General features: G+C 43.1%; 1 protein-coding gene across 13 annotated transcripts in view; it reads right to left on the minus strand.

Annotated features, from left to right (window-relative positions):
- Nucleotides 1–26,874, minus strand: part of KDM6A (lysine demethylase 6A) — a 294,383-nt gene that overhangs the window by 110,449 nt on the left and 157,060 nt on the right. For 8 of the 13 annotated variants that reach the window (XM_005301785.5, XM_024107564.3, XM_005301784.5 and 5 more), the window contains one exon: nt 10,724–10,844. The exons of 2 other annotated variants lie outside the window; for them this stretch is intronic. In XM_005301785.5, the coding sequence (XP_005301842.1) occupies nt 10,724–10,844 (121 nt within the window). Of the gene's footprint in view, nt 1–222; nt 1,207–10,723; nt 10,845–26,874 lie in introns of those variants that run through there. 3 more of the 13 variants (XM_065578499.1, XM_065578495.1, XM_024107566.3) reach the window with 2 other exon arrangements.

Below are 26,874 nucleotides of genomic sequence, written 5' to 3' on the forward strand. Positions count from 1 at the left end.
CTGCATTCTGTCAACTTCATCCATGCATACAAATAGTTGTCAAAAATAAAGTCATCTCAACATTAATTATAAATCCTAGTTTATCACATCAGCATCATGAATACTTTTGAACAATTCAATCACTAAAAAAAGAACACAGAAAACACTGGACACACATGCCTTCCAAAATAAAATGAAAAGATCAGACCAAAACATTAATATTAGCTTATTGTTTAGACTTGCCTGTTTTCTTTTCGAGGGCTCAGCAGTGATAGAGAAGTTAAAATCTCCTCTCACTTGCATTGCAATGCAGGTTGTGTGCCACAGAGACATCCTTTAGTCTGTTACCATAGCAATACTAAGCAGGCAATTTAAAAATGATTAAAAGAAATTAATCAAAACGTCTCCTTTACATTTTTTCTGATAGAAAAAGATGAACAGACCTGTATATTTAGGCCTGTGCAAGGGCCTAAATTTTACACGGACACTATCATCACCTATTAATGTTTAACATAAAACAGAAAGGTACAGATTTGCTATTATACAAAATGAACAGATCAAAAATGAAATGTTTGACACTTATTTGGCAGTTCCTCTTCAGAACGGTTATGTTCATCAGACCCAGTGAGAACACACAGATAACTGCATAAGTAGAAATGCCCATTTCAGCATTTAAATCTACCCGTATTCAACACTACACAGTGAAACAGCAGGAATATTCTCACTAAATAGGAAACACACACACACACACACACACACACACACACCCTTACAATTTCAAATTCCACAGCATCATCTCAAATATTCCAAAACGTTATCCATTTCTGACTGCACCATTTAGCAAATCACACCATAGAACTACGGATAATCCAGAACAGATATATAGATTTTTATAGAAAAACAACAAGGCACTTGTGCAAAACAATTATTACAATGCTGCATATACAAAACCAACAATCTTTCAAGCACATAAACACACATGAACCACCCTACACCTCTAGTTGGTTACAATAAACAACAGTCTCCTTTCAGTTAGTCAATACAGACAAAAAAATAATCATGCATACTAATAAATTAAGCTAATCAGTCACAAACAATCCCATAAATTACTACCATCAACACCAAAATTTACAAAACACCATGTTACTTTCCAACTCCCATTTCTGCAACAAACAGAAGCAGCTAGCAAACATCTGCACCTCACACAAATATTGCGGTACTGAAGCTGTCTACTGCTGTGTGAAATAGTTGTTATGCAGGAGAGGCCGCTGCAGTTCAGAGACGACATACAATACCTCAAGGCAGACAGCAGTCTATAGAAATTCAAATCCTGAGTAAGAGGATTTACCTAGAAGGCTCTGTTCTGAATGTTAAAAAGTATCTTTTCAAGTGCTACAGCTGAAGTAATGAAATAGCTTGATTTGTAGCAATTTATAATAGTACAATTATCAGAAGACTATTTTGTCTCCTTTAGAGTCCTTGACTTGCCTATGTGATTGTGGTAACAATTTCTGATATAATCTTTCTGAGAAATTTAAAGTACAATGCTTGCGTATGTACTCAATGACTGAATGCATTAAACACAATCATAAAATGAAAATAATTCATCACAGAATTAAATCTAATTTAAAACATTCTATTCACTCTTACTACTAGAAGTGAGTGTATTACAGACACACACAATCACGGATTCTCTTAAAATGTATTTATTGTCCTCATTTACGTACCTTTAACATTAAAGAGGCCAAATACATGATTTTTTGTGATTGTTTTAATCCATTAAAAGAAAACCAACAAATACAAAGGTAACATTTGCCAATCTTACTGCAAGGCATTCAATAGGAGTAATTTGTAAATCAAAACCTTTAATAATGTTTTAAAATGGTAAGTCTAACCACTTTTCTTATCTCTAGTGTGATGTAACAAGTTTTCCTAATTGACAGCTGTACATTTATTTAGCACATTAAGCAAGCCATCATTTGGAAGCGGACAATTCTGACATCAACTTACCACCGGGGAAAGCCTGATCCCAGCTCAGTGCAATTCTGTCAGAGATAGCTTTTTCTGACTATATGACCTAGGTGTGATATGTATGTTCCTTAGAGCTGTCTTTGTTCAGATAACTAGGACACACTAAGCCTTGCGTAATCAAAGTGTTGGCACATACCCAAGGCGCCATTTGCCAAGCATTGGGGGGGGGGGGGGGGGAGAAGAGGATGATGTGCAGCACGTGCTGCCAGATCAACTCTGCTCTCCAGGGTCCTCCAAAGTTGGAATTAATTCATGTTTTATGGAAAGAGGTTTGTGAGGCATAAACATTGTTTCTTTCATCCTGCACTGTACAATCAAAACACCAGAAATCAGCTACGAGAATAGGACAAAAGAAAAGTGTTCAAGACAGAATCAACAAAGGTCATATATTTACATAAACTGAATGAGATCAATCTGTTCAGAAGAATCACTTGTTCAGCCAACCATAGCTGTAAAATCCTACTCAAGTAACAAAACTTAATGAAGACTGGATTTTCACTGGCCAAAAGAAGGTTCTCTCTTCCCAGGCAATCTCCTAAATAGTGCATTGTAATGTTTGTCACAACCATATCTGAGTAGTCATGTTGGCTACAAGTCTGAACATGGCAAGGCATTAAGCCTTTAGTTGACAGCATCTCAGAGGTTAGTTGTTTTTAAACTACAGTCCAAAAGACTACCAGAGGGGAGAAAATGAAGGTGGTTGATTGAGGGCCTGTCTTTGCTGCAGTGTTAGCTCAATTATCTGTACTGGAGTTAACAGCTCTCAAGTTAACCTAGCTCCTGTGAACAGTCACACTGCAAAACAACACTCAAGTAGCACAAAGCATTTGAAATACCAGCAACAGAGTAGCTGAGTCCCCACTGCATTACAGCTCAAGCAGCAGCAGCAGCATTTGGACTTCCAACCCACACCCCCTAACAAATCAAAACGCCCCACCTAGCTGAAGCTAGAGATGTGTGCATGGGAACTGGGTACGGACAACACTAAACTTATACTTTGAGCTAACACTGCAGAGAAGACAAGCTAAGAAATGTGAATTGCTGTATTAAATAATCTAGTATGAAGTTAAGGTCTATAGACTGAAAAAAATGGAGTGCTACTGATATTCATTAGCCTGAATTTTTAAAGATTTTGAATCACACTTATTTTTCTTTTTACTGTTTATTTTTCTTTTAAGAAATCAGCAGCACAGAATGTCAAACAAGCCAATTTTTAGCAATTTACTCCTTTGTAATTACAGGATACAGTGACTAGAATATTTTCTATATAATACTTCAGTTTTCCAAAGTAGCAAACTGATTAGGAGAAATGCATATATGCATTTATGCAAATATCCTTAATGCATGAGATTCAGTGATCCATAATAAAAAAAAAGCTGTATGAACAACTCCAGCTGTTGATTCAATTACAGAGCTTCCTACCTTGTTAAGTAATTATGATTTATCAAAGAACATGTGTGGGTATAATCATACAGATAAATAAAACTTGTCAATTTGTGTAAGAGTTAAAGAGCACTTTAACTTGCAACCCTTATTTTCTGTTTACCTATAATTGTTTAAAAATAATCTTTTGACAGATTTTATCATGCTTGGGCTTCAGCCCACAAAATGCTTTTTTTTTCTTTAGACTGAGACAGCCACCTGAACAGCTAAAGATACAAGTACAAAGAAATGTTCATCTTTTTAAAAGTATTTTATACTTTTTTCAAATAGTTCCCAGAGGAATAGGATTACAGTGAAATATTTTGCATTAATGAGTTTAAATATTAACTAAGACTTTTCATTAGTAAATGTAATTGAACTATTTCAACCATTTTTGTTCCAATTAAAAATTGATTTAAGAACTTTAAACTTGACATATTTACAGCTCTTAATTAATGCTTTAACCATGTTTGAAAAATAAATGTGGTGAAACAAAGAAGGTGGATACAGACTGTAGTCATCTCTCCCACAAAGTGGTTTTCCAACCTGCATGTAACTGGGCAGGAGTTCTGCTACACATTGCTCATTGGACTCTGTAAGTCTCTTTTGTAGACAGCAAAACAACCAAATGAGGTTGTGTGGTTGATGTCTTCTAAAAATGGGATATGAAAAATCCACCCACCTATGTCAGCTGCTCATAGCTTTCCTAAAGACAGAGTCCTACTCATCCTGAGAGAGAGTATTTTTCCAGTCTGATTATGATTAGGTCCAGATTAGGGCTGTCAAGCGATTAAAAAAAATTAATCACACTGTTAAACAAGAATAGAATACCATTTATTTAAATATTTTTGGGTGGTTTTCTACATTTTCAAATGTATTGATTTCAATTACAACAGAATGCAAAGTGTACAGTGCTCACTTTATATTTATTTTTGATTACAAGTATTTGCACTGTAAAAAAACAGAAATAGTATTTTTCAATTCACCTAATACAAGTACCGTGGTGCAATCTCTATATCATGAAAGTTGAACTTACAAATGTAGAATTATGTAAAAAAAAAACTGCATTCAAAAATAAAACAATGTAAAATTTTAGAGCCTGCAAGTCCACTCAGTCCTACTTCTTGTTAAGCCAATCGCTTATACAAACAAGTTTGTTTTCATTTGCATTTGAGCACTTCCCGTTTCTCGTTTACCTCACCTGACAGTGAGAACAGGCGTTCTCATGGCACTGTTGTAGCCAGAATCACAAGATATTTACATGCCAGATGCACTAAAGATTAATATGTCCCTTCATGCTTCAACCACCATTCCAGGGGACATGCGTCCATGCTGATGACTGGTTCTGCTCAATAAGAATCCAAAGCAGTGCGGACCAATGGATGTTCATTTTCATTATCTGAGTCAGATGCCACCAATAGAAGGTTGATTTTCTTTCTTTTTTTTTTTTTTTGGTGGTTCAGGTTCTGTAGTTTCCACATCAGAGTGTTGCTCTTTTAAGACTTCTGAAAGCATGATCTACGCCTCGTCCCTCTCAGATTTTGGAAGGCATTTCAGATTCTTAAATCTTGGGTCAAGTGCTGTAGCTATCTTTAGAAATCTCACATAGGTATCTTCTTTGCATTTTGTGAAATCTGCAGTGAAACTGTTCTTAAAATAAAGATGTGCTGGGTCATCTGAGACTGCTATAACATGAAATATATGACATAATGCAGGTAAAACAGAGCAGGAGACATTGAATTCCTTGGGGGAGAATTGTGTCACAAATTTAATTAAGTCATTTTTTTTTAACAAGTGTCATCAGCATGGAAGAAGCATGTCCTACGGAATGACGGTCGAAGCATGAAGGGGCATACGAATGTTTAGCTATCTGGCACGTAAATACCTTGCAATGCTGGCTACAAAAGTGCCATACAAATGCCTGTTCTCACTTTCGAGTAACATTGTGAATAAGAAGAGGGCAGCATTATCTCCTGTAAATGTAAACAAACTTGTTTGCCTTAGCGATTAGCTGAACAAGAGGTAGGACTGAGTGGACTGGCAGGCGCTGAAGTTTTACATTGTTTTGTTTTTGAGTGCAGTTATGTAACAAAAAAAATCTACATTTGTAAGTTGCACTTTCACAACAAAGAGATTGCACTACAGAACTTGTATAAGGTGAATTGAAAAACACTATTTCTTTTATCATTTTTACAGTGCAAATATTTGTAATAAAAAATACACACTTTGATTTCAATTACAACATAGAATACAATATATATGAACAAGTAGAAAAACATCCAAAATATTTAATAAATTTCAATTGGTATTCTATTGTTTAACAGTGCAATTAAAACTGCGATTAATTTTTGAGTTAATCGTGTGAGTTATCTGCAATTAATCAACAGCCCTAGTCCAGATACTTTGTGTCAAGGTCTCCTTCATTCAGTGGCATTCCACTGTAACAGACTAGAAATGCCATAGCAGCTTCATATAAATTAAGAAATGAATGGTTTCACTGAATAAATGTAAAACTGAATATTACAATCAATATCGTATTCCTAGTGCTACACCTCTACCCCAATATAACACAAATTCGGAAATAACGCAGTAAAGCAGCGCTCGGGGGGGGAGGGGGAAGGAGGGAGCTGCGCGCTCCGGCGGATCAAAGCAAGTTCGATATAACGCAGTTTCACATATAACACAGTAAGATTTTTTGGCTCCCGAGGACAGCGTTATATCGGGATAGAGGTGTATTTGTTTTAGTGGTTGGGAATAGGAGTCTGTTGGGGAGTCTGATAAGGTATGAAATGGTTTAGGATTGTGCAGTAAATATTACCTGGCTGATTCTGTTGAAGTGAAGTGATGAATAATAAAGTAATGACCTTTAAATAGTCACAGAATTTAAGGCCAAATCATCTACTCTGACTACTGTATACCACAGACCACTAATGCATTCGTCATCATTATACTTCAGAATTAGCACCGCATTGTGATGAATAGGCAACTCATGCCTCTCAGATGTTTCTGAAGACAACATTGCACCAGTTTTCACAAAGTTTGTCAGAGGAATATTTTCTTTACAACCACAAGGACTCGAAACATTTTTTAAAAATGTAAGCTTAAAGTCTAGAGCAACATTCAACAAGTGCTGGATTCTGTGCCAAACTCTGGGGCCACAATATCAGAGTACAAAAGGTCCTAATTATAATTTGCCAGTCTGAACTCTAGTAATGTTAAGTCAATGTAAAAGTAATGATTTTAAAAAGCATTCTAAATAGGGTTGATTTCATGCTTTGTAAAGAGCACCACTCTAATAATTATAATCCGAAACCTTAAAATAGTAAAAAATTTATGTTTAAAACTGCTTACATAAAATATAGGTGATTTATGTTAATGTTCTAAAATTGTGTACAAATCATGGAAAACATTGACCTTTCCGCTTCGCCTCAAGACTCCTACTGACGATGACTCATCTCTTGGCATTAAAAGACCATTACTTTATTCTTAGCAATAACAAACAAACACAAAAGTTTAAATACCATCAAAAACTATTACAGTATTTCAGACTACATTAACCGTGCTATAATTTGTGGGGCCCCAAACAGCCAGAAGAGATCATAATATGAAGAGCGGCCTCCCCTTCCTGTCAAACAGGAAGACTAAACTGAACAATGAGTTGCTATGTCAGCACCCAGCCCCAGACAATTGTTCGTTCTTAAGGCCAGCTCTGTTAGTTCTGAACAATCATCTGAAGCTGGCTACATCCTATTACTCATAACTGTCTTTTAGTGTCCTGAATCTTTGTACCAAGGTCCTCACAATAAAAGTCAAATTAATTCCAATATTCCAAGATGGGGGTAACTCATCTGCCACTGTCCCTCTGGAAAGATGGAATGTTCATTACCCATGAAAACTTCCTACCCCTACCTCTTGGTTAAGACTCCTTGGGAGACTATCACCACCAGGGCCATTCCTAGGGGACTGCGGGGCTTGGCACATTAGAAACTTCGTGCCTATCTGCCGTGGTGTGCTCCCCCTGGCTCCGCCCCCACTCCACCCGTTCCCCCAAGGCCCCACCACCACCCGGCTTCTTCCCCACCTAGTTCTGCCCTCTCCCCCGAGCACACTGTGCCCTCACTCCTTTCCCTGCACCCCAGCGCCTCCTGATGCCATGAAACATCTGATCCATGGAAGGCCCTGGGAGGGAGGGAGAGGTGCTGATTGGCGGGGCCCCCCGGTGGGCAGGAGGCACTGGGGGGGAAGGGGAGGTTCTGGTAGGGGGGCTCCTCGCCCCCTGCCTGCCGTTCGCCTCCTCACTTCGCTGGCCCGCCCGCCTCACCTCCTCACCTGTGGGGCCGCCCAGAGTGCGGGGCCCAGGGCGGTTGCCCTGATTCGCCATACCCAAGGGATGGCTCTGATCACCGCTCTACTTTCTTCATCTTTCTTACTTTCATAGAATCATAGAATATCAGGGTTGGAAGGGACCTCAAGAGGTCATCTAGTCCAACCCCCTGCTCAAAGCAGGACCAATTCCCAACTAAATCATCCCAGCCAGGGCTTTGTCAAGCCGGGCCTTAAAAACCTCCAAGGAAGGAGACTCCACCACCTTCCTAGGTAAAAAAATAAATAAATGGAGATATCCTATGTCCTAGAATTGGAAGGGACCTTGAAAGGTCATTGAGTCCAGCCCCCTGCCTTCACTAGCAGGACCAAGTACTGATTTTGCCACAGATCCCTAAGAGGCCCCCTCAAGGATTGAACTCACAACTCTGGGTTTAGCAGGCCAATGCTCAAACCACTGAGCTATCCCTCTCCCCCTCCCCACCCCCCCCCAAATTAATGGAGATATCCCATCTCCTAGAACTGGAAGGGACCTTGAAAGGTCATCGAGTTCAGCCCCCTGCCTTCACTAGCAGGACCAAGAAACTTTGTGCTTTCCATTTAGGGATTTTTTTTCCTGACCTGTGCAGCCTCTAACCACAACTCTGTGTGAAACTGCAGAAGTTCTCTGAGTATGACCAGTTGGACTCACTGGTCACTAAGCACTTCCTGACGAGGCAGGCATTAGAAAGATTTGGTCCACAGAGAATCCCGATGGTCAGACATATTTTTGTTTAGCCAAATTACAATGGTTTAAAAATACTTAGTACAAATGCATTTTTTTAAGTCAAGATTTTTTTAAGCAACTATCTCCCAATGTTATAGTGGTGCTGTGAACACATGAAAAACTTGTCTCACTCCATTTGATATCTGAATGCAACACGTGATAGACCATAGCTCTAAGGAACCTCTGCCTCATTCCAGATATCTGAAGATTTATACAGAATGAGGCTAGGCTCCACTGACATGAAGAAAATTATTAACAAGATTGCCAACTGTAAAACCAGGTCAACTGATTTTCCATCAGGATAACTTTGCCCAAGAAGTCTGCATTAACTTCTGAGCATGTTACAATGGAAAATACTGAAGTAAATGAACCAGTCAGGAAACTACAGTTTTTATGTTCCCAAGTCTATTACACTATTAAAGTTTCACTTTTTAGGAACAGCAGCAAATACTAGAAAAAATGCAAAATATGAAGAAAAATAAGCAGATTTGCAATCAACATAGCAGTGTAACATCAGTTACTTATGTCACAAGTTTCAGAATCAGCTTTGTTACATATCAATTTTCCTCGTTACATCACAATTAAATTCAGTGACAGAACTATATCAGATGGCTCAATGGTAAGAGTTTAATATCCAGTTTCTATAAACAAACAGCTTTGTTTTTCTAAAAGTGAAATGCTCAAGATTTTCTCACTGTATAATTAAAGAAAAATTAATACTTCCTTGTAAATTAACTGTTACATTTTTTCTGTGCCCAAACCATTCCTTAAAAAAATCCCTCCAGTCCTCTCTTCTTTTTCTGGCCTACACTCAAAGGATCCAATGCCATGTGCATGCCACAAATACAAAGGAATAGGGCAAAATGGTACAGCATTCAAGCCTACTCATGATCTGCCAAACCTCCAGCCTTTCCCAGTCCTGCTTTGTCACTTTATTTCTTACTTACAGACACACACACACCCCTTCTCCCTCTAATCAAAGTTACCCACTCTGCCTGAGGCTCATGAGCTGGGATTTCTTCTCCTGACAGGGAATGGAAAGCTAGTTGCAAATGTGTTCCTGGGTATTACAAAGGTTGAGGCAGAAGTACTCCTCTGATCAATGCTCTACTTCCCTCTTTGATGATGTGCTTCAGACAGATGCAAAATACAGATCTGAGGAAAAGTAAACTGGCAGAAAGTGGAAAGCAAAACAGTTCTACATTCCCAATGCTCAATATTTTTTCTTATTGGTTTTAGGCAAGTTGAGTTACAGAGTGCAGAATGAGATAAAAGAAGAACAGATATATGTATAGACTCAAGAGGGTTTAATATACAGAAATATAGCCTTAAAATTACATTTCACGTTCAAATATTTTCTGCCCTGCAATGTGGATTTCACTGTATAATATGAAGTTCCTATTAAAAAAAAAAAATTCCTTCTTCCAGGACAGGTGAATTTAAGGTTACAGGTTTGTACTACAGAGTGAGTAAAGGAAGGACTGGAGAGAGCAAGAGCGAACAAAACAAATGATATGTAAGGAGAGAAATTACAGAAGGAAACCAAAGAATGGGGCAGGAGAGGGGACAGAAAAGGAAGGAAACAAAAGAAGATGCAGAAGTTGGGGGTGGGAAGGAGTATTCTACACTAAGAAACAGTTTCTAATTGATCAGACAGTGATTTCTTTCCCTAAGAGGTCGTTCAGGCACTAGGAAGTGCAAGAGTAATCAGGATGTGTTGTGAGGTAGGAAAATTGTAACAAAATAAAAAGATGAAGGGGAGCTGATTTTATTTTGAATAAATGCTTCCTGACTGCACCAATTCCTAAACATTTTCTCTTTGTTTTCAATGGGGGAGACAAAGGAGGGAAAGATCTCTAGAACCTAAACTGCCAATGTTAGTCTCTCCTTTACCATCCTCTCCATCTCCCTTCTATATACTTTCCTTCCTCGTGCACTGACCCAAGAATTTGTACACTCAATTTAAACTGCTGGAATGCCAGTGCCTACCCACAGCTTTGTCAGGCTTTTCATTTGGCACTTAAACACTCTATTGTTACCCTCTCTGAGAGACTCTACAATTACTAAAATATTGTGTATAAGTATGCTTCTACTTTCAAAATTACGATATTACTAATGTAAACGTATAGATTATTTGCAGTTTTAAAATGCAATGAAATTTGCAATAATTGCCAAACAGAATTTAAGAATTTTAAAACCTACCTTTAAACTAGACTCATAGTCTGTATTCACTTTGAACATAAGCCCAAGTCGCAAATGAATTTCCTTGGCTCGACAAAAGCTGGGATCAACATAAAGCACCTCCTGAAATGCTTTAATCGCCCTGGAAAAACAAACATTAAAAAATGGCAACATTTTATGCAATGTTACTTTATAATCAGTGCATGTTATTATTACATAGTAAAAAATTAAAAGCAGAAAATTGTTACGGGTAAACACATCAAGATCAATTTTATGTAGAAAGATGGTAACTTCACTTTTTTGTTGCATAGTTTTCAGTGTTTACTTCAAGTGTTAAAAAAAATCTGTACTTCTAACACCCTAGTGGACTACAGATCTAACTTAAAAGTTGAACTCTTTCCATTCAATAGGAGAAATTGCATGAGATACTGTTTGTTTTTGATTAACATCCCAATTTTTTTCATTTCAGAAAAGTTGGACAAAATAAGAACAATTGGTAACAAAATTATTATAACTTTTAAGAACAACAAGGGGTAGACGGTCTGCTCCACCTCTGCCTCTGCTCCTGGCTGGTTACAACTACCTGGGAGCAGAAGCTGCTGGTGAGAGTAGGAAGACAGAACCAGCATTAAAAGTTCAGGAGTGATCACCCACCACTCTCACAGTGGCCTCAGGCATCTTCATTTACAGAACTCTGTCCCCCACTCCTCAAAACACACCCGACCAGCTACTCAGTTGCCTAAAGAGTCAACTGCTGCCCAAGTTCTCTCTCCAGCATCAACCCCCTCCCCTCCAGTTGCCCAAGCATGTTCCTATACTTTTGCCAATTCCATCCCCAGCCCAATACGTGGACAGTGTGGTAGGAGCAGGATCCTGTTTCTCTTTTCCATCCTTGCATGCTTTTGCTATTCCAGAAGTGAAAGGAGGGTCTGATTTTACTTCCTCATCCTTCCCACGCCTGCTCCCACTCATGTTGGAAGGCAAAAATCAGTTTGTAAGAAACATCACTTGAAGCTACACAAAATTTGGCAACTACAGTAACACAGACTCAGGATATCGTTTCCTAGACTATTTTTATTCACAAGACCTATCTACCTTAGACAGATGGTAAACAGAAAAACTGCACACAAGCAACTCTACTTGCAAAACCTCTCTGCTAAGGCACTACTGGTTGCCTTTTACCCAAGAAGTAGCTCATTCTGATTCCTGGTTGCAGTGTTGTAGCTGTGTTGGTCACAGGATATTAGAGAGACAAGATAAGTGAAGTCTTTTATTGAACCAACTTCTGTTGGTGAAAGAGGAAGCTTGAAAGCTTGTCTCTTTCCACCAACTGAAGTTGGTCCAATAAAAGATATTACCTCTTCCACCTTGTCTTTCTGGCTCTTGGTGGCAGTCCTGCCCTTGGCACACTATAACCCTGTCTATACGAGGGAAAAATTATGTTTTTTATCTAACTTGTTTAAAGATGTTTTACCAATATATTATCTAGCATGTTAAGTAACTGGCCCATCGACTTTAACAAGGTTTTAGCTGGTAACTGTAAACATAAGAATCCCAGTTACTTTTCCTAGTCTAGACAGAGTCTGTAGGACCTTGTATCCTACCAGTACTCTCACCTGAGAAGTCCCTTAGCCGAAGTCATGATGAATAAGTTTCCTCACAACACTGGCAAAAATGTACTCTAATTCACACCAAGATACAGGTTCACACTATGCAGGCATTTTTACCACTGCCTCATTTAATCCTGCACTGGAGCTGCCTGACTGGGCACTGGAGATGAATCACCGTTCAACCTTCCTATGGAGTTAGCCATATTAAAGTAAATGAATTAAAACTGAAACATGTATTTCATTATAAACATTCCCCATATAGTGATACAATCTTTAATTACACATATTATTTTTTCCCCACAGGAACCTGCCTCATCCAGTGCACAAAATAGACCTAACTCTAGGGATCAACCAGGGTTGTGTAGTGAAGGAAGCTGTCGTCTGTAGAATCCCTGCCCCATTTGTTGCAGAAGCTGGGAAGTGTGTAGTAAATAAGACAGGTGATTGCAGGAAGAGAGAAGACAGTCTCATGGTTAAGACAGCTGAATGCCACCCTGAAGAACTGGATTCTAACTCTGCCTCCGCCATACATATCCCATGTGATATTAAGCAAGTCACTTAAGCCAAACTTTTCACAGGTAGTCACTAATTGTGTGTTCCTCATTTTCTGGGTGGTCGACTTGAGTTTCTGGGGTCCAATTTGCAGAAGTGCTGAGTGCTCATAGCTGCAACTGAAAACAATGGGATCTGTGCTTTGAATATATGAAGTGGGACAGAATGCTAACTTTGAAAAAATCAAGTCAATGTGTCTTAAATTGGGCACCTAAAACCAGTGGATACATTTGCACTTAAACTCTGTGTCAGTTCCCCATTTCTAAAATGCAGATAAATCCCATCTCTTCTCACAAGGGTTGTGTTACCATAAATTCATTTCTGTCTATGAAGCACTCAGATACTGTAAAAAACGGTTACTTACCTTTTTGTAACTGTTGTTCTTCGAGATGTGTTGCTCATATCTATTCTAGTTAGGTGTGTGTGCGTGCGCCGCGTGCATGGATGTCGGAAACTTTTACCCTAACAGCTACCCGTCGGACCGGCTGGGGATCCCCCTGGAGTGGCGCCGAAATGGCAATCAATACAAGCCCCTGCCGGCCCGATCCCCATTCAGTTCCTTCTTGCCGGCTACTCCGACAGAGGGGAAGGGCGTGGGGGGGATCGAATAGATATGAGCAACACACCTCGAAGAACAACAGTTACAAAAAGGTAAGTAACCATTTTTTCTTCGAGTGATTGCTCATATCAATTCCAGTTAGGTGACTCCAAGCCTTACTTTGGAGGTGGGTCAGAGTCAAGGAACCGCAGATTGAAGGATCGCTCTGTCAAAGGCTGCATCATCCCGAGAATGCTGGATGATGGCATAGTGGTACATGACAGTATGAACCGAGGCCCAGGTGGCAGCCCTGCAGATTTCCTGAAGAGGAATGTGTGCCAGAAAGGCAGCTGACGACGCCTGAGATCTCGTGGAGTGAGCCGTAACAGCAGGCGGAGGGACGTTTGCCAGATTATAGCAAGCACGAATGCACCCAGTGATCCACGAAGATATTCATTGAGAGGAAACCGGGGTGCCTTTCATCCACTCTGCAATGGTGACAAACAACTGGGTTGTTTTACGAAAGGGCTTTGTCCGGTCTATATAGAAGGAGAGTGCCCTTCTAACGTCGAGAGAATGGAGGCATTGTTCACGTAGGTCAGCATGCGGTTTCGGGTAGAAAACCGGTAGAAAGATATCCTGGCTCACGTGGAAGTGGGACACCACTTTTGGTAGGAAGGCCGGGTGAAGTCTTAGTTGGACTTTATCTTTATGAAAGATGGTATAGGGCAGCTCACAGGTGAGAGGGCGTAGTTCGGAGACCCGTTGAGTGGAAGTGATGGCCACTAGGAAGGTGACCTTCCAGGAGCGATAGAGAAGAGAACAGGTGGCTAGTGGCTCGAAAGGAGGGCCCATAAGGCAGGAGAGGACGAAGTTGAGGTCCCATGCAGGAACGGGTGGCTTCGTTGGAGGATGGATTTTCTCTAGGCCTTTGAGAAAAAGCTGCACGACCAGGTGTGCAAACACCGAATGCCCCGCCGTGCCTGGGTGGAACGCAGAAATGGCCGCAAGGTGGACCTTAAGGGATCCAAAGGCTAGGTGCTGGTCCTTTAAGGACATCAGGTAGTCCAAAATGCACAAAATGGAAGCCTGAAGCGGGGGCACCTGCCTCTGAGCGTACCAGCTGGAAAACCTCTTCCACTTAGCCTCGTAGGTAAGCCTAGTCGACGGCTTGCGACTTTCCGGAAGCACCTGCCTTACCGAGTCCGAACAGGCGTGTTCAGCCTGGTTCAGCCACGGATCCTCCAGGCCATGAGGTGGAGCGACTGAAGGTCCGGGTGTAGGAGATGACCGTGGTTCTGGGATATGAGGTCGGGGTCGAGAGGAAGACGTAGGGGAGCCTGAATTGACAGGTCCAGCAGAGTCGGGTACCAACACTGACGTGGCCAGGCAGGGGCTACCAGTATGACATCTGCCTTGTCCCGGCGGATCTTGAGGAGCACCTTGTGAACCAGCAGAAATGGTGGAAAGGCATACAGCAACTGGCCCGACCAGGTGATCTGAAAGGCGTCCGCTAAAGAGCCCAGGCTGTGACTCCGGAAGGAGCAGAAAACTGGACACTTTCTGTTGGTCCATGAAGTGAACAAGTCGATTCGGGGAAACCCCCAGGTGCGGAAAACGGAATAGATGATATCTGGGCGTATGCACCATTCGTGAGTCAGAAAACGCCTGCTCAAAGTATCCGCCAGGACGTTCTGGACACCCGGCAGGTACGAGGCCTGAAGGTTGATGGAGTGGACTAAGCAGAAGTCCCACAGAGAGAGGGCTTCTTGGCAGAGCGGCGATGACCGGGCTCCACCTTGCTTGTTCAGGTAGAACATGGCCGTGGTGTTGTCCGTTAGGACTGCTACGCAGTGGCCCCGCAAGTGGGGAAGAAAGGCTTGGCAGGCGAGGCGGATTGCCCTGAGCTCTCTGATGTTGATGTGTACCGATAGTTAGCTCTCATGCCATAAGCCCTGAGTTGTCAGGGTGCCGAGGTGGGCTCCCTATCCCAGGGCAGACGTGTCTGTAACCAGAGTCAGAGTGGATTGGGGGGGATGAAACAGGACTCCGGCACCCACCATCTGAGGGTCCAGCCACCACTGCAGGGAGTCGAGTGTGCACTTTGGGACTGTGAGGACCATGTCTAGGCTGTCACGTCCCGGTCGATAGGCAGACACCAACCACGCCTGAAGCGGTCTGAGCCTTAGCCTGGTGTTTTGCACTACGTATGTGCAGGACGCCATGTGACCCAGCAGTCTGAGGCAGTGCCTTGCTGTGGTGGCCAGAAACTTGCAGAGGCTGGTAATTATGCCTGCTATAGCCAGGCGCCATGCTTCTGGCTTGGTTTGCGTCCAGGACTGCTCCTATAAACTCTATTGTTTGAGTAAGGGTGAGGACGAACTTGCTGAGGTTTACTATGATGCCCAAGGGAGTGAACGTGTCCATGAGTAGGCGTACCTGCGACTGCACGTGATGATGAGACTGGTCCCATATAAGCCAGTCATCTAGGTACGGGAAGACGTGTACGTGGTGTCGGCGGAGAAAAAGCAGCCACAACCGCCATGCACTTGGTAAAGACATGGGGGGTTGTGCACAAACCAAATGTGCGTCTTTCCTCCGTTTCGTGGTGGGTAACATCTGTGGGGCGGGAGAATAGAAACGTGAAAGTACGCATCTTTCATATCAAGGGCGGCATACCAGTCTCCCGGGTCCAGTGAAGGGATAATAGTGGCTAGGGAGACCATATGGAACTTCAGGTTGACGATGTACTTGTTGAGCTCCCTGAGGTCCAGAATAGGTCTTAGGCCTCCCTTTTCCTTGGGTACAAGGAAGGAGCGGAAGTAGAAACCCTTGCCCCTGAACTCCTGAGGAACTTCCTCTGCTGCCCCTAGGGCGAGGAGGGATTGAACCTCCTGGATGAGGAGTTGCTTGTGAGAAGGGTCCCTGAAGAGGGACGGGAAGGGGGGGTGGGAGGCCGGGTGGGAATGCTACTGGATAGAATATCCCGTTTGCACCATGCGGCGGACCCAACGGTCCGAGGTAATATGGGACCAGGCACGGTAGAAACGGGATAGATGATTTAGAAAGGGATAACTGTCCTGGGTGAGAACTGGTAGTCCGTCCTCTGGCGCACCTTCAAAATGGGCGCTTAGGGCCTGGGGGTGGCTTAGACTGTCCTTGGCCTTATCCAGGGGAAGGACAAGACTGTCTATGTCGAGAATATCTACCTCTGCGACGAGAAGGATCCTGCCTCGGTCTCGGAGGGAAAGGACGTTGCTGGGTGGTCTGTGGCCTAAAGGGCTTCCTCTGGGTAACCGGGGTGTGCATACCTAAGGACTTAATGGTATTTGATCCGCAAACAAGCCCTGGCTATCGAAAGGGAGGTCCTGGATGGTATGCTGAACCTCGGGCAGGAGGCCGGAGGACTGGAGCCAGGCATTCCACCGCATAGCGATTCCCGACGCCAGGGTGCGCGCAGCCATGTCCACAGCATCGAGGAAACCCTGGAGGCAAGTCCTAGCAACCAGCTTACCCTCCTCAGCAATAGCCCCCAGTTCCGTACAAGCTTCTGCTGGGAGATGGTCTTGGAACTTAAGGACCGCAGACCAAGAATTAAAATTGTACCTATTGAGGATCTTGGAGGTTTTTAAGGCCCGGCTTCACAAAGCCCTGGCTGGGATGATTTAGCTGGGAATTGGTCCTGCTTTGAGCAGGGGGTTGGACTAGATGACCTCTTGAGGTCCCTTCCAACTCTGATATTCTATGATTCTATGATCGCCAGCTGGTTAGCGATCCACAGCGAGAGACCCCCAGTAGAATAAACCTTTCTCCCAAAAAGGTCCAGGCATTTTGCGTCCTTTGATTTGGGAGCAGGCCCTTGCTGGCCCTGTCTCTCCCTGGCATTTACCACATCTACCACAAACGAACATGGGGCAGGGTGGGTAAAAAGGTATTCATAACCCCTAGTGGGAACAAAGTATTTTTGTTCCACCCCCTTAGCTGTGGGGTGAATGGATGCCGGGGTTTGCCAGAGGGTCTTTGCATTGTTCTGTATGGTTTTGTTCATGGGAAGGGCCACCCTGGAGGGCCCTTCTGGGCCGAGAATGTCCACCATGGGATCCTCATCCTCCACAACCCCCTCAATTTAGAGGTTCATATTGAGGGCCACGCACCTCAACAATTCCTGGCGGACCCTAAAGTCCATAGGGGGAGGTCCAGACATGGATATGCCAGCCACATTCTCGTCAGGAGAGGACGAGGATGACTCCGCTGGGAGGACAGGTGCAGATGTAACATCCTGATCAGACATGGGTGGCTCCTCCTGGGGAGCTGGAGTAGCCTCTATTGCAGGCGCTGGTTCCACAGTTTCATCTGTGTCAGGAGGAGGACGGCTAAGGGTTGCCTCAGGAGGCCTGGCACTCAAGCGAGACAGTGGCCGGGCAACCAGGGGAGCGCCCTGGACTTGATGGTATGCCCAGGGTGTCCAAAATTGCCACTGGGGTTGCCAGTGGGCTGGTGGAACTTGTCCGATGCTCCCTGGGTGAGAGTGAGGGACGTCCAAGACCCTTGATGCTCTCTCCGGCCTGCCAGAAGTGAATCGGGACCGGGACGGCCAAGGGGGGAGCAATGCAGGAGTGGATCAATGCAGGCACCGAATCTTTTGGCAGATGCAGGTCACGCAGTGATTGGCGCCGCGAGGCTGATCATGACCGCGGCCGGTGCCGCGATGTTGAGCGGTGCCAAGCTGGCGACCGGTGCCGTGACGTGGAGCGGTGCCGAGCTGGCAAGCGGTGCTGCAATGTTGAGCAGTGCTGCGACCGGGAGTGGTGTCGAGCCAGAGAGCGGTGCTGCCATGGCGATCGCTGACCTGGGGATCGGGAACCCGCAGCTCGTCAGTCCAAGTGGTGCCGCGAGGTCACAGATTGAGACCTGGACCTCAAGAGGGACCAAGTATGCGCAGTCGAAAATGACCTCGAGGGTGAACGGCTCCGAGGTTCGAGACCGCAGGACCAGTGCCGTGAGTCAGACCAAGACCAGGGACGGTGCCGGGACTCAGAACGGCGCTGGGACTTGAGTGGGACTGAAATGCTGGTCTGTGGGCTGACAGCCGGAACATCGCTTGCTTGCCCTTGGATGGCATTGGGACCCAAATTGGGGCTGGTGCTGGGGCCGGAGGCACTGGAGCCGTCATCTCTATGAGACCCCTCGCCGCCTCGAAGGTGTCCAGGGTGGAAGGTAGAACGATCTCTTCTACTTGCACCGTCCCGTGTGGAGGGGTGGTCTGAAGAGATCAAGGCATGGTGACCTGATCAGAGGTCGGTCCAGGGTCTTGCACCGTCGGGCCCGTGGCAACTGTCTCGAGCCTACGAGAGGGTCCTCCCACCGCTTGCTTCTTGGCAGCAACCGGGGAATGGGAATGGTGCTGAGGTGGGCGTTTTTGGGGTCTGGGAGATCGCCGGTCCCGAGATGAGCGTGGGATCTTCTGCAGTGCCGGTACTGCCGGAGGGGTGCTCCGCACCGAGGCACTCGGGCCCGTGTCTTGAGAGGGCCACAGGGCCAACTCCATGAGGAGTTGCCTAAGACGGAACTCCCTCTCTTTACGCGTTCAGGGTTTGAACGCTTTCGAAATTTTGCACTTGTCTGCTTGATGGCCCTCCCCCCAGACACCTAAGACAGGAATCGTGGGGGTCGCCATAGGCATGGGCCTGCTGCAAGACTTGCAAGGCTTGAAGCTCTGAGACGGCATGCCCCAGGGCCCCACAGGTCAGTCGTTGACAAGACCGCCCTCTAACAGCTAAACTACACTTAATACAATAGAAAAACAATTAACACTTATTAACTACTAACTATTTACAATGAAGATAAGAGAATGTTAGGGATAAGTGGAACACTTGAAAAGACAAGAGACCACTGTTCCAACAGCCATCAAAGGCAGTAAGAAGGAACTGAAGGGGGGTCGGGCCGGCAGCGGCTTATATAGATTGCCATTTCGGCGCCACTCCAGGGGGCTCCCCAGCCGGCCCGACGGGTAACTGCTAGGGTAAAAGTTTCCGACATCCGTGCACGCGGCGTGCGCACCCACCTAACTGGAATTGATATGAGCAATCACTCAAAGAAGAATGATGAGTACCATGGAAAAGCCCGTATGAAAAAAATATACTATTTTTTTGTTCAGAGCAGGATTTGACTACTGTGCAGTAAAATAAGGTCTGGGCCCACACACTGAACAAGGAGGAGTAAAAAAATATTGTTCTGTGCACTGTATGAGGCAGGCGTCCTGTGGAAAAAACAGTATGCAATCAGGTAATTAAAGATCACACTCATAATGCGTGAGTGTAAGGAGGCCAAATTAAGGTTGCACAGGCAACCGTAATACTGGCATTTCCTAACTTTTGAATGTTTGACTTTGCAACCTAAATAAAGTTCTTTTAACAGTGTGTGTTTGGCCATGTGCACTTTTTAAAAAAAACCTAGAAAATTAAATTGAAAAAATATTGAATGCAAGGGAGACAGGCTCCCTGCTCTCAGTTCCAGCACCCTGCACTATCCCAACTTGGAGAAGCCATCATCGAAGTCCAACTTCATCCCAGTAGCCCTGGGCTGGAAGGAGCATGCTCACGAGGCTCTGTGGGAATGATGCATGTGCAGTTCTGTCATACACAGGAGCTGTGAGGAATGGAAGATGCTCAACTGCTCTGTGGGGATGGCTCATGCACAGGGTGGTCACATGAAGGAGGCTGAGAATGGCTCGAATATGTCACGTGCCCATAGAATCTTCAGAGATTTTAGCTGTTACAATCGAAGAAGTCTCCACTGAGCAGGCGCAAACCGGGGTTTTTCAAAGCCTTATAGTTTGGTCAAGTAGGGGTGGATTTCCACAGGAACAGCCAAAGGCACTTTCCTGACACAAAGGGCACCCTATGCCAAATTTCAAGTCCCTGCTCTAAAAAATGGGCATGCTGGAGTTTTTCAAAGAAAGGGTTACAAGAATTTTTCAGCATTGCAAAACATTTTCCCCTGGCCTCACATTTGGAAACAGTTGACCATTTTGGCTGAATTTTGAAGGGGTTGCGGGATCCTGAAGCAGACACTCCAACATTTAAAGTTTAACAAAGTTATAAGCAACTAAAACCAGGGTCTTATAATGAGAAGTGTTGTGCAACCTTCACAGGCAGTAATACTAACCCTGCCTATTACTGCTCACTCTATTCTTAGAAACACATCACTACATATTATTAAAGTAAATCTACTTGGTTATTCCCTTGAAGTCATAAGAAAATACTGTTTTTTATTCCTGGTTTATAAGTATGTTTGTCAGAATTGCTCTTAAACAGCTGTCTTACTCCAGTAAGGAACGCTGGTTAAAATATTTGTTTTTAAAAAATAAATCAAACACTAGTAATGCTGCCAGTTAGACCCAACAACTTTGGGAACATCAGAACACCAAGATGAAATACAGATACAGTTCAATTCAACTAGATGCCTATGGAATTTGTTATTTCTCCTCTGTTTTACTTATCGAGTTACAGATTTTAATATGATGCACAGGGCTTTAAGAGCTATTGAAGTCAATGAGAGTCATGAAGCTAACTCCCTATTCACTTACTTGACAATATACTATCCAAAGTATACATTTATTACATGGATTAGTCTACTGCAGTGCTTTAGTTTATATAGACTTTTAGATTCCTGTAAACAAAGCATTAGCAGTAAAAGGGAACTCTCTCCAACCCAATGAAGTATTCACCAAAATAAATACAGTACTGTAAACCAAAGGTTAGGTTGGTAAAATGATTCTTCAGAGATGATCACAAATAACTGGACGTTATGTAAGATGGTGTAAAGCCTTGTTAGAAATGTATTTTTATAACATTAAGTATAGAGTAAAAGGGATATGCCCAATTTAAATTAAGAGGAAGATGTGCTAAAGCTCACTGTCTGCACTGTACCAAATGGTTTAGCATTATACACAGCTTTTTATGTGTTATAATTTATTTTAAATTATTGTTCCAAATCTAAATTAAGAATGGGTTGTGTGTGTGTCACACTGTTCTATGAATATCAAAGAGATACATATACCTATATCCTGTCATAATGGATTTTCAACAATGTCTTTCCTCATCCCAAAATTTATTTATAGCATGAATATTATTAATTATCATAGCTAGGGTACTAGGATCAGCTATAGCTTAGACTGCCAAATAGTTCCCCTTTCAAAAGCCTCCGGCCGTGGCTACACTCTCACTCCAAAGCGCTGCCGCGGGAGCGCTCCCGCAGCAGCGCTTTGAAGTGAGAGTGTGGTCGCGTGCCAGCGCTGGGAGAGAGCTCTCCCAGTGCTGCAGGTACTTCACTTCCACGAGGGGATTAACGTACAGCGCTGGGAACGCGGCTCCCAGCACTGGGGCACTGTTTACACTGGCACGGTACAGCACTGTAACTTGCTGCGCTCAGGGGGGTGTTTTTTCACACCCCCGAGCGAGACAGTTGCAGCGCTGTAAAGCGCCAGTATAGCCATAGCCTCCCTTGCCACCAACACCGCCACCACCACATTTTTAGACAGTTAAGGATTTTTTGAGGCTAAAAGTAAAAAAGATACAATCCTCTTTTGCTCAAATATAGTGCTGAAAGAACTGATTGCAAGATTTGGACTTTCTGCCTAAGTGAGAAGATGTATTATTTTGAAGTGCCTTTTAATATTTCAGTGGAAAGTAATTTTGATTTAGCAATTAAAGGGTCTTTAGGGAAAAAATGTGCTTCACTCATTTGAAATAAGCTTTGTTCTTTATAGGTACTGGTACAGTTAAAAACAATCTGTCAGTTAACTAAAAGGCAAAATGTGATCCACATGTGGGCATGGATATATATTTTTAAAAATAACGTTTAGTTAAGATTTTCAAATTGAATGAGGCAGGGGTTCATAGGAGAATGCCTCATATAATGCGGTGTTAAGTTGTGCACTGAATGCAGCAGAGAGTTACAACAGTTCATTTAGCATGCATAGAATTGTGTGGTGAACTTTATAAGCCCTGGACATAAAGGTTTGTGCCTACCGCACTAATTAAAGAATGCAAGGTGAACACACACGAGGAAGGTGGCCCTTGACATAGTATACAGCTAATGTAGATTGGACAATAGTGGAGTTTAGTGAAAGTGTGCCCAATTATGGAATTTTTTTTCTCTTAAAATGCAAATCCATTAAAAACTAAAAGTTCAGAATGCTTATGTAAACACACAAAAGCTAGGAAATTCCTGGGACAATGTTGCACATTCAACTTCAGTTCTAGCCCCTTGATGCATTACAACAAGGACTATGACCATATGCAAATATCTCAAATATAAATGCCCAGACAAAACCCGACATTATGCTTATAGTAAAAAGTACATATCGGTAACGTCAGTTAAAAATATTACAGGAATGTTGTAATTATTTCCAAAACAAGCTTTACAAACCCAGAAATTCAGACTTCAAGATTTCTTTTTATCCTCATCATTTGAAGTATGGCCCCAAGGCTTGCACTAAATATGAAATTAATTTCTTCATGGGCTTTTCTATGGAAGCCCATCAATATAGTATCTGAGCCTCTCAAACATCAATTTATCTTCACTATTCCTCTGAGATAGAGTATTATCACTTTACAGACAGAGAAGTGAACCACAGGCAGATTTAAGGCAGAAATTTGCAGCATTCTCCACTAATGATTGCACCACAAACTTGACATATCTAGTTTTAAAGAGTATTAGCATTTTTATAGCACTTTTAAATGGCTGTGCAGGTCTTTGAACATATAATTAACCCTCAAAATATCTGAGGGTAGATGGGTAAATATTATCCCTATTTTACAGATAGGGAAACAGACAGAAAGGCTATGACATGGCTAAGGCCACATGGTGAATCAGTGACAGAACGAGAGATTAGAACCTGTGATTGCTTAACTCCCAATCCTGTGCTCATTGCTCCAGACCACACTGCCTTACTATCAGAGTAGCTGAACATCCACAACTTACATTGACTTGAACTGCTGTTGTGGAGGCTCAACTTTTGAAAACCATGCCCAAAATGTCGTAAATTGGAACACACAAAATGAGGGACAAAAATAAAATTAGTAACTACCTGCAAATTTAAACAAACTTAAAAAATTAATTCATTTTCCGAAATTTTCCTATATTCAAATATTTTAAGTAATTCTGCTTTGAGAACTAACTAAAATGGCTTTATTGGGTCCAATTTTTATTCACTCAATTTTGTATCAAATATGCCGAGTTTACCAATAAAATGTTTTCCTACATACAAACTCAACCTGGAACTAGAACCAAGCTGCATTCTTTCCATTCCATGTATCAAGCATAAAAAAGATTCTGCAGACCAAATTAGACCCTTGTCTTCAATGGGTTTGCAAAGGGGAAACTAATTCGAATTTAGTAAACTTAGACATCAGATTTTATTGATATACAAAGATTAGAATCCAACTCACTCATTCATAGCTGTGTTGGCTCTCTAGGACTAACAGAAATTGAAAAACATAATACATTTAACAAGTGTTACTGAAATATTACTCAAAATGCTTTTAAAATAGGGGATCCATAAATACTATGCTACATTTGAAATTAACACATATAGCTGACTAATGTATATAACAGGGATCGGCAATCTTTAGCAGGCAGCCTGCCGGTTTGTTTACCTGCCGCGTCCGCAGGTTCGGCTGATCGCCTCTCCCACTGGCCACGGTTCGCCACTCCAGGCCAATGGGGGCTGCGGGAAGTGGTGCGAGCCGAGGGATGTGCTGGCCGCCGCTTCCTGCAGCCCCCATTGGCCTGGAGTGGCGAACCATGGCCAGTGGGCGCTGCAATCGGCCGAACTTGCAGATGCGGCAGTTAAACAAACCAGCCCCGGCTCGCCAGGGGGCTTACTCTGGCAAGCCACATGCCAAAGGTTGCCGATCCCTGGTATATAATTAAGAAACAAGTCAAGAAAGAGATGAAGTGAGCTATTTTGTATGCTATTATCTATAACCAGACATGGTTAGAGACATACTGCAGGCTATTCAACATGATCACAAGATCAGTATTACCAAAGGCAAATGATCTAGTAATCTAACACCACTAGACCAATTTCTGTCCCATACCAAGGTCTGCAACCAGAATTATTTGGGCCAAAGAAACTGCAAATCTCCAGGTACTCAGCTGTCTTACCTCAAAGCTTTTCTATGATTTAACCAAAAATGGAAGATTAGATACTGGATGATAGCCAAATTGTTGCCAAGTGTGGGTTGCTTGCATGAAGACCACTTAACAGATTCCTTGAGAGACATCTTGGCTTTCCTAAAGTAGGAGATAATAGTCTCAACCACCAATTAACCAAACTCTTCCACATTGATTTTTGTTAGCAACAGACTTTGCTCTCCCCCAGGCCTTCAAAAGACAGGAAGGACATCAGTGATAGGAAGGACACTGAACCAAAGGGTTCCCAACACCTCTAAACTCACCAAAAGACAACTTAGGCACAGATTTTTTAAGGTATTTAGGTGCTGCTGTGCTCAATATTTCAATGCTTAACTGATTTAGTAGTCCAAATGTCATTTTCAGAAGGGAATTAGGCACCTAGGAGGGCCTTAACCTTTGTTCTCTCAGGATACCAATTAGCACCCACAGTACAGCAGACTTTTACTGAATCTTCTTCTTTACTTGATTCATACACTAAACAAATGTAATCAAAAATGGAATGGATTCCACATTGTAGCCAAGAGAAGCTATCCACTACCATATGAATCTGGTCAGAGACTTTGCTGATACTATGGCAGGGGTCGGCAACCTTTCAGAAGTGGTGTACCAAGTCTTCATTTATTCACTTTAATTTAAGGTTTCGCGTGCCAGTAATATATTTTAACATTTTTAGAAGATCTCTCTATAAGTCTATAATATATAACTAAACTATTGTTGTATGTAAAGTAAATAAGGTTTTAAAAATGTTTAAGAAGCTTCATTTAAAATTAAATTAAAATGCAGATCTTATCAGTTTAGTGCAGTGGTTCTTAACCTGGGGTGCGAGATGCCCTTTCTGGGGGTGCAAGATGCCCTTTCTGGGGGTGCGAGACATGCAAGATTTTTTTTAGAAGCTGAGGGCGGCTGCAGAGCACTGAACCCAGGCCAGGAGAAGAGCCCTGGGCTGGCTGCCGGTACCCCAGGCCGGCAGCAGGCTGAGCAGGGCCGGAGGCCCGGACTCCAGCTGGCAGGGGGCCGGGCGGCTGGAACCCCAGACCAGCAGCGAGGTGAGCGGGGCCAGCGGACAGAACCCCAGACCGGCAGTGGCTGAGCGGCTCAACCTGCTGTCGGTCTGGGGTTCCGTCCGCCGGCTCCTGCCAGCTGGGGTCCCGGCCACCTGCCCTGCTCAGCCCACTGCTGGCCGGGGGTTCCGTTCACCCAAGCCGGCAGTGGGCTGAGCGGGGCCAGCGGCCGGAACCCCGGCTGGCAGCAGCGTGCCAGTAAAAATCGGCACACGTGCCGCAGGTTGCCGACCCCTGTGCTATGGTATAGGCAAAGAACCTCTGGTTTATCTCCTGCACAGCAATAACAAAAGAAACCAAACATTCTTTATGACACAGACTATCAGCGCCAGCTCAAGACTTTCACCACCAGTGGTCTTTCTACCTACCTCATCTATAAAACAAGGTGGCTAATGAAGATGAAGCTGGAGAAGAGGATACCTAGGGGCTGGCCTATTAATGAAAAATGATGCTCCACATCCTACCAAAATCTCAACACACACCACAAATCCAAACTATATTTCAATCTAGATCTACCACGAGTAAAATCAGCTTTGAACTGGACAATGAAGCAGATAAAAGCTGTTTGGTATCATGCAACAGCATCAACTGAACTAACCTTACAGCTAACACTACTAAGTTTTAAATTAAACGTTTTGTTTAAACTACAACTAACCTACAAACTAGTAAGAAAGTATGAAAAAAGTGTATTAAACTGCAATGTTTAACTGAGAGACTGTTCTGAGACTCAATTCCTGCAGCATCAGGAAAACAACTAAGGAAGTTGGAGCCATGGTCCCTTCTTTTTATGGTTCCTAACCCTTTCCAATCCTGCAACCACCTACTACAAATTTAAGAGCCACTTTTGACAACTTGTACTGGGACTCATCCAGTTTTATGAATATAAACAAAATAGTGTTAATGTAGTCATGTCATTCCAATACAATGAAAAACTTAACACTTGCAATCTTTGTCTATAACAATTCCTCTGCTTACAGTACCACGTTAGTTAAAAGTGGAACATTTTTTCAGGTTTTTTTGCAGCAGAATCTCTAAGCATTTCCCTACAAGTGTTAACAGCAGTCAACAAAAACAAATCAGTTCTTCTCCAATAGTGTCAAATATTTTGCCATTCTGTACAATCCCAAATAAGACTATTTTGTTGCATATGATTCCAGAAGCAGATCAAGAACCAACCTTTCCTTTACTAAGTTGATATGTTTTTCCCTT

The sequence above is a fragment of the Chrysemys picta genome, chromosome 1 (genome assembly GCF_011386835.1).
Source record: "Chrysemys picta bellii isolate R12L10 chromosome 1, ASM1138683v2, whole genome shotgun sequence".
Lineage (NCBI taxonomy): Eukaryota > Metazoa > Chordata > Testudines > Emydidae > Chrysemys > Chrysemys picta.